The sequence below is a fragment of the Miniopterus schreibersii genome, assembly GCF_964146895.1.
Source record: "Miniopterus schreibersii genome assembly, chromosome: 11".
NCBI lineage: Eukaryota > Metazoa > Chordata > Mammalia > Chiroptera > Miniopteridae > Miniopterus > Miniopterus schreibersii.
The window spans coordinates 20,769,456-20,785,433 of record NC_138111.1 but is presented as its reverse complement, the minus strand read 5'-3'; the positions used below and the strand labels follow the sequence as shown (position 1 = coordinate 20,785,433).

At 40.3% G+C, this 15,978-nt stretch overlaps 2 protein-coding genes across 5 annotated transcripts in view; one reads left to right on the top strand and one right to left on the bottom strand.

Moving 5' to 3' along the window:
* The window catches only part of OR13C9 (olfactory receptor family 13 subfamily C member 9), a 20,612-nt gene extending 12,120 nt beyond the window's left edge, over positions 1-8,492 (bottom strand). The window contains exon 1 of the mRNA XM_081150541.1: positions 8,408-8,492. The gene's annotated coding sequence lies outside the window, so the exon portion shown is untranslated. The remainder of the gene's footprint in view (positions 1-8,407) is intronic.
* Positions 8,306-15,978, top strand: NIPSNAP3A (nipsnap homolog 3A). 4 transcript variants are annotated; one of them, XM_081150542.1, is made up of 6 exons: positions 8,306-8,753; positions 11,597-11,807; positions 12,962-13,120; positions 14,562-14,711; positions 14,969-15,055; positions 15,139-15,978. In XM_081150542.1, exons 1-6 carry the CDS (start codon positions 8,694-8,696, stop codon positions 15,213-15,215), a joined length of 744 nt encoding a protein of 247 aa, XP_081006668.1. In that variant the 5' UTR covers positions 8,306-8,693; the 3' UTR covers positions 15,216-15,978. The 4 variants fall into 4 exon arrangements, with proteins under 4 accessions (XP_081006668.1, XP_081006669.1, XP_081006670.1 ...); XM_081150544.1 differs by lacking the exon at positions 8,306-8,753 and adding an exon at positions 8,883-9,081; XM_081150545.1 differs by lacking the exon at positions 8,306-8,753 and adding an exon at positions 10,611-10,744.

The window sequence follows — 15,978 nt, the reverse complement described above, 5'->3', positions numbered from 1 at the left end:
TTTTATGCAGATCAAATACCTAAATGCCAAAATTATAACTGTAAAACATCTAGAATAAAATATAGGAGAATGTCTTTATATGCAGTGATAGAAAGATTATATCTTAAATGAGACCCCCCAAAAAAGGACATTTTTTTAATCTTTTAATTTATCTTTATTGCTGAAAGCATTATAAATGTCCCCTTTTTCCCCCATTGATCCCCTCCCCCCTGCACTCCCCTCCCCTAAGCCTTCACCACACTATGGTCTGTGCCCATGGGTTATGCACGTATGCATATAAGTTCTTCATTTGAATTTTGAAACATCTCTATGGCAAAAATGCATCATTAAGAAGGTTTAAATAACAGCACAAATGGAAAACTATATCAGTAACAAATACAGCTGAAAAGTATGTTTCCAGAATATTTTTTAAATCAATCGAATTAATAAGAAAATATGAACAACATAACAGAAAACTGGGCAACAGATATCAACAGGGACCTCAAAGACAAGGAAAACAGAATGGCCTATAAAATTATTTTTTAAATGTTAAATATACATGAAATCAGAGAACTGTACATCAAACCCCTGAGATTTCTCAGCCAGAAGATACACAAATATTAAACTCTTGGTAGAACTGTCAAGAATATAGAGAAAGAGGAAATGCCAGTCACTGCCAGTGGGAGTGTAAGTCAATCCTACAAAAACTGTGAAGTAGATTCATTAGTTCCATTTGCAGATGTATGCCCAAGGAGATATGGACAAAGTTATTCACTCAAGCACTCTTTATAAAATAAAAATGTAGGAGCAGTTAAAAAGCAATATGGGAAAGACTAAGTTCTGCTGTACTCAAACACTGGATTACAGGAGAGAAATTAAGATAACCAAGCTCTAACTATTCATTCTGTTACCCTTTAGCAGTTGCTTCACTTCTTTGAGCTTCGTATTCATCGTTTTTGTTTTAATCTGTGAAACGGGAATATCAGCTTCACAAAGTCAATGAAAGAGAGTAAGAAAGGACTAAGTGGAAGACGTAATACCCATGGCTGCTCCTACACGGTATCAGGCATATTAGAACCTGCCGTTGTCCTGTCTGTGAAATAGGTGTCATTCATATTTGGAGAGAAAGAGCAGTGTGAATGGGATATATGATTTGAGAACTTTAAGTAAATATTTATTAAAACCTCTTAAAAATCAGAGGGCAGCTAAATAGGAATGAAAAAAAGCTCAACATTTCAAATGAGGGCCTAACTCTTTAAAGAAGTAATCATAAAAATGACTCTAGTGACATGAATCTATCAACACGCCTCATTCCAAAAAACGTACAGGCTCATGACCAATTAATATGCAATGAAAAATACTATGAAATAGGATTTCTTCTAAGGCACTGTGTAAAGTTATGACTTTTCACTAACTATTTTCAGTTTTTGTTTTGTGCTGAGCTTCAGACGACTCTAAGGGAGTGAGGAAATTGGGAACTATGTTTTTTAATATCCAGTGTCTTTATATAAGAAGAAAACTATCTTGAATATGGAGCCTACTTCTCAGAGTACCATTATGCTATCTTGAGACATAAATTTAGAATGTTTTTCAGAGGAAATTTTAATCTGAGTAGTGCTGATTTCCCATAAACTATGTGTCTGTCAACCTTCATAAGACATAGAGGGACACCTGAACTTAAATCATGAAGTGTGTTTGGGAAAATACTAGGTGATATCCTGAAGGACCTAACAAAGGGCAAAAGAGACCAAAGGCCCACTGTGTTTGGAGACAGTCTACAAGCCCCTTATATTAACACCCTGATCCTCATTACAATACTGAGAATAAGTAAAACAACAAAGTATAAAAATGCTGCAAAAGCAATCAATGATGGCCAAGGAAACCTAGACAAATGAAAAGTGAATTGATAACTCAGCCTGCGGGTATCTGGGACAACTTGTGGAGGTGAAGAGAAATACTTTGGAGATCACTGGATAATGGAAATTCTTCTTGAGTTTCTAGAGGAACTCAAGAAAAAATGTTACAAACTAAATGCACCAGTATTTAAAGCTAAAAGGTGTCACAACTTATACCTAGGAAAGAAACCAGCCATATTTAGTAATAAAAATGTAAAATAGCACAGGTCCAGAAATATTTCTCCTATAACATTTCTCCCCAATTCCAGTTGCAAAGAACAAGAATTATTCAAAACAATAGACTTGCAAAGCCTCTTTGGGGAAGTAATTCCATGTATTAATGAGAAGTTTTAAAACATCACTGGCTCTAAATTTAGTTTCAAATGCAAAACATAAAGAAAACCAGTTAACATAGGATACCTAAAAGGTGATATTATGAACATACAGTAAACTCATGTGTTCATGAGTTTTAGTAATGAAAACAATTTGATTTGTTGATGGAAACGTTAAATAAATTCTGCTATACTTAATAATGGGCTGCTCACAAACCTTTCCTGCTACTTATCCTAGTAAGACTGGCAGCAAAGAGGCTGATATAGAAATATCAAGACATGCTGACAAGCTCAAGAAGCATCCAGTCTTTTTTCCTTCTCTACGGCATTTAATTCAACACTCAACACACAACAGGAGCTTCCACAGATATTCACTTATATGAGTATGAAACTTTTTAAGGAATAATGAATGAAAACTGAATTATTTTGTATTACCAATTACTTGTATTAATAACAAAAAAGAAACCCATAAACATGATGATAGTACTTCGCCTTTACTGAAAATGTTTCCAATACATAATCCTGTATCACACACAAAAAGCAACTGTAAGCTAACTCCACTCTAAATAACTAGAGGTTCAGCTATAGGAACTCAAAAACAACAAAAATAGACCTATGCACAATTCAAAACCTAATTAAGGAAAAACTAATCTATACCACCACCTAGTGGCCTCAGAATACCGCACTAAGAAAGCATTACCCAGGGATGTATCACCGAAATACAAGCCTCTGGAGTTTACAGATAGAGGAACTGCCCCCCCTACTCAGCTGGGCCAGCACTGTATCCAACTCTTCGGCTTCCTTCTGCAAGTTTGCAGGAGCCTAACTTATGAACAAAACCAAGCAGGAACATCATTAGGTGGATTGTTGCCTTTGCCCACATCATATAATTTCCTCCACCCTTCAACTGATACCTATTTGTTATATGAGGTTTAAAAATGCATCTTCACACATATCAAACCAAATAGGCAATAATAAAGACTTGGTCAGAAAAACCTCACCCACTGTTGTTAAGGGTACACATTTCTAAGACAATCTGGTATGATTTAGTAAAGATGAATATGTACATATCTTATGACCCAGCAATTCCATTACTAGCTATATACTCTAGAGCAGTGTTCAGTAACCTCCAGTACACAGATCTCCAAGGATTCTATGGATAGAACTCCAAGGGTCTGGAAACTTGGGCAGAAAAAAAGGCTACATGTTTATTGTCAACAACTTCTAACTGAAAATAAGCATCTCCTTTGAATATGAAATATAAGCAAGAAATCACAATATTATTAACAGGACCTGGGACTTTGTGGCCAATAAATAACATAGATATTGTCAAATACCATTTAGAGTCATTGCAAATATCTAAAATTATGATAGCTGTTAAATCCACGATAGATGTTGTTATTTAGTACCTTGATAAAGAATCGTATCTATTTCTTGGTAAAGAACTTACTTGTATATTTTGATGATTCTAGCTCAATACAATCTGTTTTCTTTGTAACCCTATGTATTTGCTAATCATACAAAACTATTAGGGTTCCACAGGCTCACAAAATTTCAAAAGGGTTTTATGGCACAAAAAAGGTTCAAGAAAACAAAAAATACATATTAAAAAATTAAAAGTATCTTTGTCTATAATAGTCCAATGGACAAATAAAGATACCTCCAAAAAATAAAACTGCATGCAGCAGAGAAATGTATTAATTACTGCAACTACATCAAAATAGGTGATTTTCAAAAACTTCATGTCAAAGCTAAGAAGCAAGTGACAGAATAATAGTCTGATTCCACTTATAGAAAGTTCTAAAATAGGCAAACCAAAACAATATATTGTTTACAATTATATACAAATATTGTTAAATTTTTTAAAAAATGAATGGAATGATTAACATAAATTTGGGATCATGGTTACTTGAGGGAGGTCAGGGAGGATACTGTAGGGAGTGGAATGTGACCAGAAAGGGACATGTACTGGGTTTCTAAGTTACTGACAATATTTTCCTTAAGTGTGGTAGCAGGGGCACAGGCATTCACTTTCTTCTTCTTAAAAGTGTACAGATATATATTATTTACACTTTTGTACCTACGATACATGTTTCCTGTTACCTCCTTAGACAGGCAACCTCAGTCCACCCAATCTAAAATAACTACCCCGTTGCTCTATGGCACCACATTATCTTATTTTAATAATCCAGATTTATCTAGCTTTGGACTACCTGTCCTTTGGATCAGCTGTCAGAAAATTAGGATATACACAATAATTTTCAAAAGCCTTACTCTAGGTATCTTCAAGGCAGTTTAGGGATATTTTTTTTTCCCTCACAGAAAAATATTTCTTTTTAAATGCTGTTTAGAGGCCATTTTCCACCACAAATCTAAAATTACCTAAAAGATCACACATGTTTTAAAAACAAATGGGACACGGAACTGGTCTTACAATCTGGCTTTAAACCCTGGATGTGCCACTCAGCAACAGTGAACCTGAGAAAATCCTCTCTCATACCTTCACCTTTCTGGCTTGAAGACAAAGCTTAACTCACAGAGTTCTGAGGATAATTAAAACCGGTGAGAAAGGGAATATGAGATCGTCTTAGACACCTAGCAGCACTTACCAACATTTTTCCTCTCTAAGTTGCAGTTATGAATTCTAATCTTCACCATCTATTAAACATTTTCATCTTGAAAATTCTGCCTTTGTGCTGGCTAGATGCTGTTGATGATGGGGCTCCAGGACAGCAAAGCCACAGGGTAGAAGAAACCTGGCCCTTCATTCACCAAGTACAAAAGAGCAGCTGGCCAGTGAGGAAAACGTATTTTAGATTCTTAAGGAATAAGAAATAAAATCCAATTGTGTTTGAGATGTTATACATTTTGGTGCTTATTTGTTATAGCAGTTGAGCCTGTCCTATTGGCTATAGTCTTAAAAAGTTGAGTCACGGTCATGAATACCAGATACAGCAGAAGGGGTCAGTGGATGGCTACCTACAAAATACTGAGATATCCAGCCTCCTCCCCTCTTCAGTTACAGCAAACTGGCAATAAGACTTAGAACTCACAGATGGGACCCTGAAAGTTTCCTCACTGGGGTAACTGACTAGGCTAAGATAAACCACTTACAGGTGATAACAGACAGAGATCGTTCCTCTCAATGAAGCAGCCCAGTCAGACAACTCCACAGTGAAGCTCACTATTTGACAGCCCCACCCATACTAAGAGTTATCAATTTTTTGTCTCACTTCAAAATATGAACTAATAGCCAAGGATCACACTAAAAATAGTTTAGGAAAAACACTAGCATCTAGGCAGAAAACAGACCAAATGATAACATAATAAAACATAAAATAAACAAATAATGCAGGAAAAAGACCTAATACAGTAATTAAAAAATAAACACCTACAATTAATGTCCTCAGAGATGGAAATATTGAACCCATGAAACACAAAGGGGATATTATTTCTAAAAAGAGTGAGAAATAAATATTCTGAAGGGATAAAAAAGGAGATCTTGGAAATAAATATTGTGAAAGTAGAAGTTTAAAATTCAATAGATGAGTCAGAAGATAAAATTGTACATTACCCAAATAAACCCAGGCCAAAAAAGTACAAGTGTAAAATAGTAGAGGAAAGAAAATAGAAGATCAAGTGGAGGCACAGTGTTTGAATAACAGAAGTTCCAATTGACAAGAAAAAAAATCCAAGAAAAACAATAAAATTTTCAGGATTGAAAAGTGTCCAAATTAAGAGGGTACACTGAGTGAGGAACAAGGGATGAAAGAAAAAATACTCCAAGAGACATTATTGTGAAATTTCAGAACACAGGAACAAAGAGAAAAACATGAAAGTTTCCAAAGGGAGGGAGAGAAACAAGTCACATACTAAGAATAGGATGGAGAATGGCATAAATGTCTAACTAGAAGCTATAAGAAAATGGAGAATTGCCTTTAAAAACATGAGGAAAAATTATTTCCAATGTAGACTTCTATCCCACCCAAAATATGAATCTAGAGAGTTGGCAGAATAAAACATTTCTAGAGATGCGAGTCTCAAAACTCTAATTTCCTTGTAGCCTCTCCTAAAATTAGAAGTAAAAAAACAAACAAACAAACAAAAAAAACCCAAAATCCTAGAAATAGAAGGTCCAACACATGGCAAATCAGATTCCTCAGGTCAGTGAGTAACTAGACCACACAAGCAAGAGAACAAAGGACTCCCAAAAGATAACTCTGGATGAAACAGATAAGCTGATAAATAGATTTAATCATATTGAGAAGAAATGTATTCTTTCCCCTCCCCTCCATTGCTTTTCACAGAGAGTAGAAGGGAGGACGAGGGGGGAGGGGAAAGAGAGACATCGATGTGAGAGAGTCACATCAACTGGTTGCCTCTTGCATGCGCGATGACCCGGGGTGGGGAGTGAACCGGCACAACCGAGGTATTCTTTTGGCAAAAAGTTTGGTGATTAATTAATGAAAGGTATAAGGAAAACAAAGCAAAAAAAAGAGGGAGAAAAATAAATAGTCACCCTCCTATTGATTAAGATTATAGGTCTAAGGCACACAGCAGTGGCTTTAAAAACTAGATGATTTCTCATGTAGAAGACACCCAGAGATGGGCAGTCCAAGGCTCCTACTATGGTGTTCCACGGCGTCAGAACTTAGGCTGCTTCTCTCTTGCTGTTCTGCCAGTTCAGCATGTGGCTTCTACTTCATAACTCAAGAATTCAAGCCATTGCATCCACATCCCAGCAGGCAGAAATAAGAGAGGGGCAGAGGGAAACAGACCAACACTGCTTTAGATCAGTCACAGCAGGTCGTAGATACACTAACACATCCCACTGGCCAGGACTTAGTCACATGAATGCATCTAGCTGCTTCGGATCTATTACTAATTTTTTAAAAGGAAGGGACCGATGGGCACTGGAAAATGGTTAGCAGTCTCTGCTCCCTCCCTCCAGCACCTTCTCCATATCCCACAGCACTTTGTTTTTCCTCGTAGCATTCATTATTCCCTGATATATTCTCTTCATTTGCTCATCTGTTTCTCCCAACCTGTTGGTTCCAAGAGGACAGAGACTTTGTCTTTTGTTTACCTCCGTACCATAGTTTCTGGAAAAGTGCCACAAGCATAGGAGGTATTTAAAAATATGGGTTGAACGCGTGAACGAATTATCAATTCCATTTTTGTCTAAGAAAATAAATTTAAAGATCCCGTCTGGGCAGACATGATGCTTTGTTTTGTCTTGCTTGGCTAGAAATTGATGCCCATCGAAGGGAAAAACTGAATTACCCCCTCTGATTGTTACTAATTTTAAAAAGTCCCCCTTCCTCAGAACAGATGACTCAAAAGTCTGCACAAGGCACAACCACCACAGCCACAGGTGATGGCCATGTGCTAATTCACCAGTCTTAATAGAGTAAGCCGTGTTACTTCCATGTGTGCGGTAACTATCGGGATTTTGTGCTAAATTATGTATTGTGTGTAATCATGTAATTAATAAGAAAAATGTGAACACTACTGTAATGTAAATTAATGTAATTAACTATCCTTAATGTAAGCATTATCAGATATGGGAAAAGAGGTGTACTTGGGAGGGAGTGGTAGGGAAGAGACCTAAATTCTCATTTTCCAAGCGATAGATACATCTCTATCTGAAAATATCAAGAAATACCAGAAAATGCCTATAATTTAAGGGGGGGGGGGTAGGAAACAAGCCTTAGGAGAAACAGCTGAAATCTTGAAAGCAGTTAACTCTGGGCACCAACGACAAGGGATAGATAGGGAGGACCATCAGAGAGCTGCAGTTTTGCTTTCAAGGCTTAAAAAACGATTTTATTTCAAACTATGACTAACCTTGACTTTTTCACATCTAGTTCGGTGTCCCCAGTCCCCCGAGCTCCTGGGAAATACTATTAGGAGCCTGAGAAGGTCATGGTGGAGGGGCGATAGGAAGGGTGCATTTAATAATGAAAACGAAGGCTCCCCGGTCTTCGACCTCATGTGCACCGTATCGGATAAAAACCGGGAATAACCTGCACCGCCGTGAAAGGCGACGCCCGCCTCGGGCCCGCGCCCGTCCCTCCTCGCCGGGACACGCCTCCTTCCACACCAGGACGTCTAGGAACTGCGAGCAACTGCGCGCGGACGAGGTGACGGGGCCAGAGGGTGGCACGGGACGACCTCGGCATTCTGCTAATCCCGCCTCACCTCTCACGTCTGGGGCTAGAGGGTCTGAGGAAACACCCCGGGAGCCCCTCGGCGCGTGGCGACACCGCCGGCGCCTGGCATAGCGCCCGCCGCAGACACCGGGCCGACTGGGCTGTCCGGCCACGCCCCCGACGGCGGGGGGCGGAGCTAAACCCGCCGAGCCCCGCCCCGGGCCTGCGCCTGCCCATTGCCCAGTGGCTTCCCTTTCGAATCCTCGAAGCCCTCGGAAGAGGAATCTGGTAGAGAACGCCCGCCGGCCGCCGTTGTCAGCGCTCCAGGTCGCGCCATGCTTGTTCTCCGAAGCGGCCTGACTAGGGCCCTGGCCGCGCCGACGCGGCTGCCTCAGGTACCGGCTGCGGGGACGCGCCGCCAGCCTTTCCCCCGGGGGGGGGAGGGGGAGGGGCTCCGCCGGAAGCGCGCGGACCCGCGTTGCGGCCGCCGGGCTATCCCCGCGCATGCGTCCACCGGCTGGCTCGCGCAGACCCGCGGCGGGCTGTGCGCTGCCCTCGGCGCCCCGCTGTCCGGGGTCAGGGACTTCGTACCAGATACAGTGGGAGGCAAATGCACGTTTACAGTTGGTCGCATGGAAAACAATTTAACAATAATGCCCTTGTGTTTCATGTACGCACGACCGTGAGCCTACCCTGTACAGCGATAAACGCGTTTAACCTCAGGTGAGGGATGTGCAAAATAGACTTTCGCGGTTCCGCCTTCACTGGTGGGCGCGGGCCTAGCCTGGGAATCCCTTCGGGGATGTTGTTCCTCTGGGCGTTTAGATTTCCCTCCTTTCTCTGCGGCCGGGACGCTGAGGGGTTTCACCTAGGGGCTGGCTTTCTGGTGAGGGCTGAGGAGCCGGTAGGGCCCCAGCCTCTCCTCCCGCCGCCCTCGTCTGCTGGGGGGGGGGGGGCGGGACCGGCCGCCTGCAGCTCCGCCCGGAGCCTCACCGAGCCCGCCCGACGCGCGCTCAGCGGTAACGGGGAGCTCCCGGCAGGTGAGGGAGCTCGGGTCGCTCGGGAGCGCCCCCCAGCGGCGGGCCACGACCCCCCCCCCCCCCCCCCCGCCAGCACTCTCAGTGCTGGTTAACCCTTCCCAGGGCTTCCCCCGTCCCTGCTTCTCGTACAAAAGGTAAAGTCTCTGTGCCTGTTACGAACGGAGAGTTTGCCCCCCGCGTGCTCGCAGGGCCCCGGGCGGCAGCGGCGGGAACCTGTGTGTGACTATGAACCGCGCCGTCCGGGAGGACGGGAGGCTGAGGGTCAAGCGCGGGAACCGCAGGCGAGGCAGGGCGGCGTCGCGGGCATTAGGGGCGGGGGGTTCAGGGTCGGGCTGGGAGCTCGCTGGCCAGAGGCGAGGCGAGGCATCACTTTCCAGCGTCCGCTCTGTCTGGTCTCGTGGGAGTAGCCAGGGGACAGCTGCACCTTCGGGCTCAGGAGCTGAGACCAAACCCAGGCGAAGGCGGTTACCCGGAGCACCTGCTGGTTGTCGGGGGCGAGTTTAGGTCTCTGAGGGGTGTAGACAGAGATGATTTTTAGAACTAGGATTTAAAACTAAATTTAATCAAAGTCATAAGGACCCTCAATTTCATAACTTTTGACCACATATTTGTTCCCAAATACAGATTCCCCGACAGTCAGCTTACAAAGCAATTGTTACACATACCCCGGCTGTCCCATTTTCTGATACATTTTATCTATAATACTTTTTAAACTATACTACTAGGCAGTTGTTCATTTGTATAACATTCTCTTATTAGAATTTAGTTAAAATGACACAAAAAGCATGTCATCCAAAAGTAGGAGTAGCTGCCCCATTGTTTTTGGTGGGAACACCTGGTTCCCACGGAAGCTTAGATAGTGGGCAGTAGGGACAAAGCTCCAGTAGATGTGAATGGAATGAACTCAGATCTATAATTAGAATTGTAACATTTTACACAATTAAATAAAATACATAGACAGTTGTGTGTGTTTCAGCCAAAAATATGTCAGAGAAAGAAGTCTACTGATTTCATTTGACTACTCAGTAGTCAGCATAATTTGTCCGTAACTTACTTTGTACCAAAATTTTTTTGTTGTTGCTGTTAATCCTCACCTGAGGATATTTTTTCCATTGCTTTTCAGAGTGGAAGGGAGAGAGAGAGCGAGAGAGCGAGAGAAACACACACAAGGTGTGAGAGAGACATCGATTGGTTGCCTCCCACACGTGCCCTAGCCGGGGCCCAGGATCGAGCCTACAACCAACATACATGCCAACCTTGCCGACGTTGAACCCAGGACCCTTCAGTCCACGGGCCGATGCTCTAACCACTGAGCAAAACCAGCTAGGGCCCAAAACTTTCAATAGGTAATTCTGATTAATGAGCTTCAGAAAATTGGCACATGATAACCAAACCTATAATTAGATAGGTTTGTAAATGCAACTGGCATGTGCATATGTATGCATACACCTGTGAATGTATACACACACATATATACACAGAGGATAATTTCTGACAGGGCATTTCCTACCTAAAGTTAAGTTCACTCAGACTTGGGGGCACTGAATTAGAACAAAAATGTATATAGTGAGCATGTAACTAATACAGAAAGAACTAATAGTTCTTAGGGGTATTTCCATCAACCTGGTACAATCAGATGGCCTCAATGCCCTTCTTCAGATTCGTCTGTAATTAAACCTAATAATGATTCAGACGGTTCCAACCTTTTGCTTTTTCCTTTACAGAATTCATAGAGATTTCTGCTAGTAAACACATTTTTATCATGCCTGCCAAAATACCTGCATATTTTATAAAGTTCATTTAAATGCATAACCATGACACACATAGCATCAACTAAGATATAATATCGGCTAAATAAGGTAAAACGTATAAATTTATTAGAATCCTAACTGTAGTTCTTGGGTAAAGGAGTGATTAAGACCCCAGTGCCTCATGATTTTATGATTAACTCTTCATGAAAGGTGGCTAATGGTGGACCCCTGCTAGGAAACAGTAGCTATGTATTCACCATACTTAAGAGTAGTTATCTTTATTTACATCTCTCTAAACAAATGTCAACGGAGAGATGACAACAGAGGTACAAGCATGGACTTTGAGTCCAATGAGTGTCCCTCGTTTCCAAGTTCAGGTTTGGTTGTAGCATAATGTGATAAACCCTACTTTCCCCAAATACTTGAATTCACCTTATCTCTCTTTAGGTGTACTCATCTTTTGCTACAGGACCTAGACAGTGTGATGGAACATTCTATGAATTTCGTACCTATTGTCTTAAGCCTTCAAAGATGAACGAGTTTCTGGAAAATTTTAAGAAAAATGCACATCTTCGGACAGCTCACTCTGAATTGGTTGGATACTGGAGTGTGGACTTTGGAGGCAGAATGAATAAAGTATTTCATATTTGGAAATATGGTATGAGAGACTTTCACTCTGTTAGATGTCATACGCAACTTAGTCCTTGGATTTACATTACTACACACACAGGTCACACTTTTAAAAAGCAGAACAACAACAAAAATTCATTGGCTATTCCGCCCAGTGTCCAGCATTCCTCTTAACAACCCCTTGCTCAAAGCCTTATGCTACCATAAATGGCATCTTATATTTCCCATCATAAAATTGCAAACTAGATTTTAATTCTCAGAAAAAAATTATAAAAGGGATTATTATAAAGATAATTTGAGAAAAATTTAAAGCAGTAATTGTAAAAGCCCAAGTGTGTTAAGATCATAAAAGGAGGGGAGAGTTATTATTATTTGTTAATATGAAAACATTTCCTTTGTTTAAAAGATTTTTTATTGATTTTTAGAGAGAGAGGAAGGGAGAGGGAAAGAAAGAAACACTGATGTGAGAGCAACACATTGATCGGCTGCCTCCAGCACACCCCCTACCAGGGATGAAGCCCGCAACCTGGGCATGTGCCCTGACTGGGAATTGAACCTGCAACTTTTTGGTGCATGGGACGACACCCAACCAACGGAGCCACACCGGCCAAGACTGTAAACTTGCATCTTAATTTTACTTACGTTAAATTTAACTCAAGGTGTACCTTCACCCGACCACCGTCACCATCACAACCACCAAAGGAAAATAGTCTTTTCCTAAACTGGCACTACAAATGTCTCAAAGTAATAAGAAAAGTTAACATTTTGAGTACTAACTAGCTGCCAAACACTGTTCTCAGCTCCTTTCATGTACTAATTCATTTCATTCTCACGACAACCCTGGAGGTGTAAATACTATATCATTACCCCATTTCACAAAGCAAGAAACAACTTACCTAAGACACAACTACCTACTAAGTGGTAGAGCCTATAAAGTCCACCGTAAAGTCCACTGTAAACAGCATTATCATTAGCTGTTTACATTTCTACACCCCTTTTAGGCCATGAGAAATTTGGGGATAAATGTCACATCTATTTGGGGGGGGTTGGGAACACAGCGAGTTAACGCAGGGTTCATATGTGGCCCTTGATGCATATTTGCTGAATTGAATGAAATCCAAAGGTCTAGACTATTTTAAATAACAAAGTTTTTTATTTTTCTTACTTGTTTTCTTCTCATAGATAATTTTGCTCATCGAACTGAAGTTCGGAAAGCCTTGGCCAAAGATAAGGAATGGCAAGAACAGTTTCTCATTCCAAATTTGGCTCTCATGGATAAACAAGAGAGTGAGATTACTTACCTGGTACCATGGTGCAAATTAGAAAAGCCTCCAAAAGAAGGTAAGTCCTTCCCTCCTAGTCACTTTGAATTTTGATGTAGAACATACTAAAGATTTGAAACGATAAAAACTATAATTTATTAGGAAAAAATACAATAATGCTTTGTGTTAGGAAGGAATATATCATGATTATAGAGATTCTCATTAAAACGATGAGCATTAGAAGTGTTTTCCCAGTTTGGAAAAGCTCTTGTTAAAGTTTTGGTATGAATATAAAAAATTGACATGGTGCAGGGAGTAAAGGTTGAGAAGTTAGGTATTTAGGGCAAATGTGTATAGGTAGGTGAAGGATAAGGTATGAAATTTTGTCATAGTTTAGTCACTTTTTTACACAAATTGTAGCTCATCTTAAAACATTAAGTATATCTTTGCTTATAAGACTGACTGGTGGGAATGAATTAACGTAGACTGTTAAGATCTGTTACTATATTTTAACCCTTTTCTTCTTTCTTATTTCTCAGTTTGAAAATAATTACTAAAGATTTGTCATCTTGCTGATTTCACTTTCTTGCTGACTTTAAGGAAATATTTACCTCAACCTAGTTTTAAACAAAGGTCAGATTTTTTAAAAGCATAAACTAACAACACATAAACTAATTTTGTGGTGTTCTCTCAGATCACAAGAGATTCGAAAAGATTTATATGAATCCTTACCCTCCTAGACTGCCCCTCAGCCTTCGGCACTCCCTAAATGAAAGAAGTGGCTTCTAGAGCAGCATTGGTCTTGGTTCTCGCCCTCTAGGTTGCCCGTAATTCTTTAGACACTTTACACTTCTTTCCTTTTACTTCTCAGATCTACTTGTCCCCTAGTTCCTGTCTGTCTACTTGCCCCAGCCTTCTTACCAGAGGTAAAATACTTTCCAAGAGTTTACCTGGATATTTAGGGACAATAAAAGTTATCTCCTTCATTTTTTAGGGTGTTTTTCCCCCCCTCAAAATCTCATATCACTTTGGGTCCATTGTTTGTTGCTGTTCCTGTTAGACGTGGAATCCTATCGGGAAATTATACAAACAAAGAAGCATTTTCTCTCAGAATTGGAAGGAAGAAGGAAATATAGATCAGAAAATACTTGTCTTATTCATTTCTTACCTAAAAGTATAGACTTGGGCAGCTCAAAATTCCTAATCCTATTATAAATTCTCAGTATTTGTTTTATTGACAAATTTTATAGATTAAAAATATTTCGGGTAATAGCTTCCTTTTGGTTTTGCGTGATAAACTTAACAACCGGCCCTTACACATGGACAAGGACTTTCTGAACATAAATACGAGGAAAAATGATGCAGAGAACTCACAAATGTGTCTACATGCATGTGTACGCATGTATGTGTGATACTCCAGATTTGTGTATGTGCGTTAGCCTCCCGCGGGAGCCATGCTAACCTGATGAGAAATTTCTTGAGTATCTTTTGTAAAATAATGATTTTTCTTCCTGCTCTAGGAGTCTATGAACTGGTGACTTTTCAGATGAAACCAGGTGGGCCAGCTCTGTGGGGCGACACATTTAAAAAGGCGATTAATGCCCATGTCAATCTTGGCTACTCAAAACTGATTGGCGTTTTCCACACAGAGTATGGAGCACTCAACAGAGGTACCGGTGCCCATTTCTTCTATGAAACGGCAGAATGAATTGGTTCGCCTATAAAACCAGTTTGTTAATCAGTTGCTAAATCTCTCTCCCAAGTCTCTGACCCAACTGAAATCTTACCACAAACATACTTATACGTTTTTGGTACTCACTATTTTGATTTAAAGGGTAAGACTTAACATACCTGATTAATTTTTCTGCGTTTCTTACTTGTAGCAACGTCGGAGTCTTTAGACACTATTTTTGGTTTCTCTCCGCAGTTCATGTTCTTTGGTGGAATGAGAGCGCAGATAGCCGTGCAGCTGGGAGACATCAGGCTCATGAGGATCCCAGAGTCGTGGCAGCTGGTAAGCCATTTCACTGGGCATGAGTTACTCTTAGGACAAATTGGATTTAGTCAATGACTTTATATGTTTGTTTGTTTTTCCAGTTCGGGAATGTGTCAGTTTCCTAGTGTCTCAGCAGAATATGCTTCTGATTCCTACGTCATTTTCGCCATTGAAATAGTTTCCCACCAAAATACAAAGCATTTAACTGTCTTAAGATGGGTCTGCTAATGGTACTTAAATTCTCCCACGGGCGTCTCACTTTTATTTGAAAAAGGTGGTAAGTTAAAGTGCTGTGTCTGCATTTTTAAAGCCACCTCTGTTCTTTGTCTTTACCACCTGAGAAAATAGTTCTATTCGTTGTCCCCGTGGCATTTCAGCAGCTGTAATATTAGAAATAGTTGCCACTAGTCATGATCTGGATTTTTCATTTCTTTCATAATATCTCTTATTCTCTATTTTGATGACCCTTTGCTTTATAGCATTTTCTTATATTTAAGTGATGTTTTTACATCTCTATGCCTGACAGTATTTTTAAATTATTTCCATGCAATGTCTCTTATTTTCAACATGCCTGTTTTTGTGATTTTAAAAAATATCTTGCCCACTGAAGTTTATTGTGTAATATCAAATGGGATTCATAAGGATATTATATCAAATATATTTCTTTACCTTGGAGCAGTATCACCTGGGTCATCTGTATCAGTTACAGTTTTCATGCTGTTAGGCACTCTAATTTGGAAAATAATGTAACTAGGTATCAATATTTAAAAAAACTTCAGAAGACTTGTTTCATATGCTGAAATGTGTTCGTGTATACTTAATGTTATTATTTTTTTTTAATTTTGGATCACTAACGAAGATACTTGGGACATCTGTTTGTTTGAAAAGAGATTTTGTGGTTATGGAAATGCTTTCCCTAATAAAAGCCTGCATATCCGTTC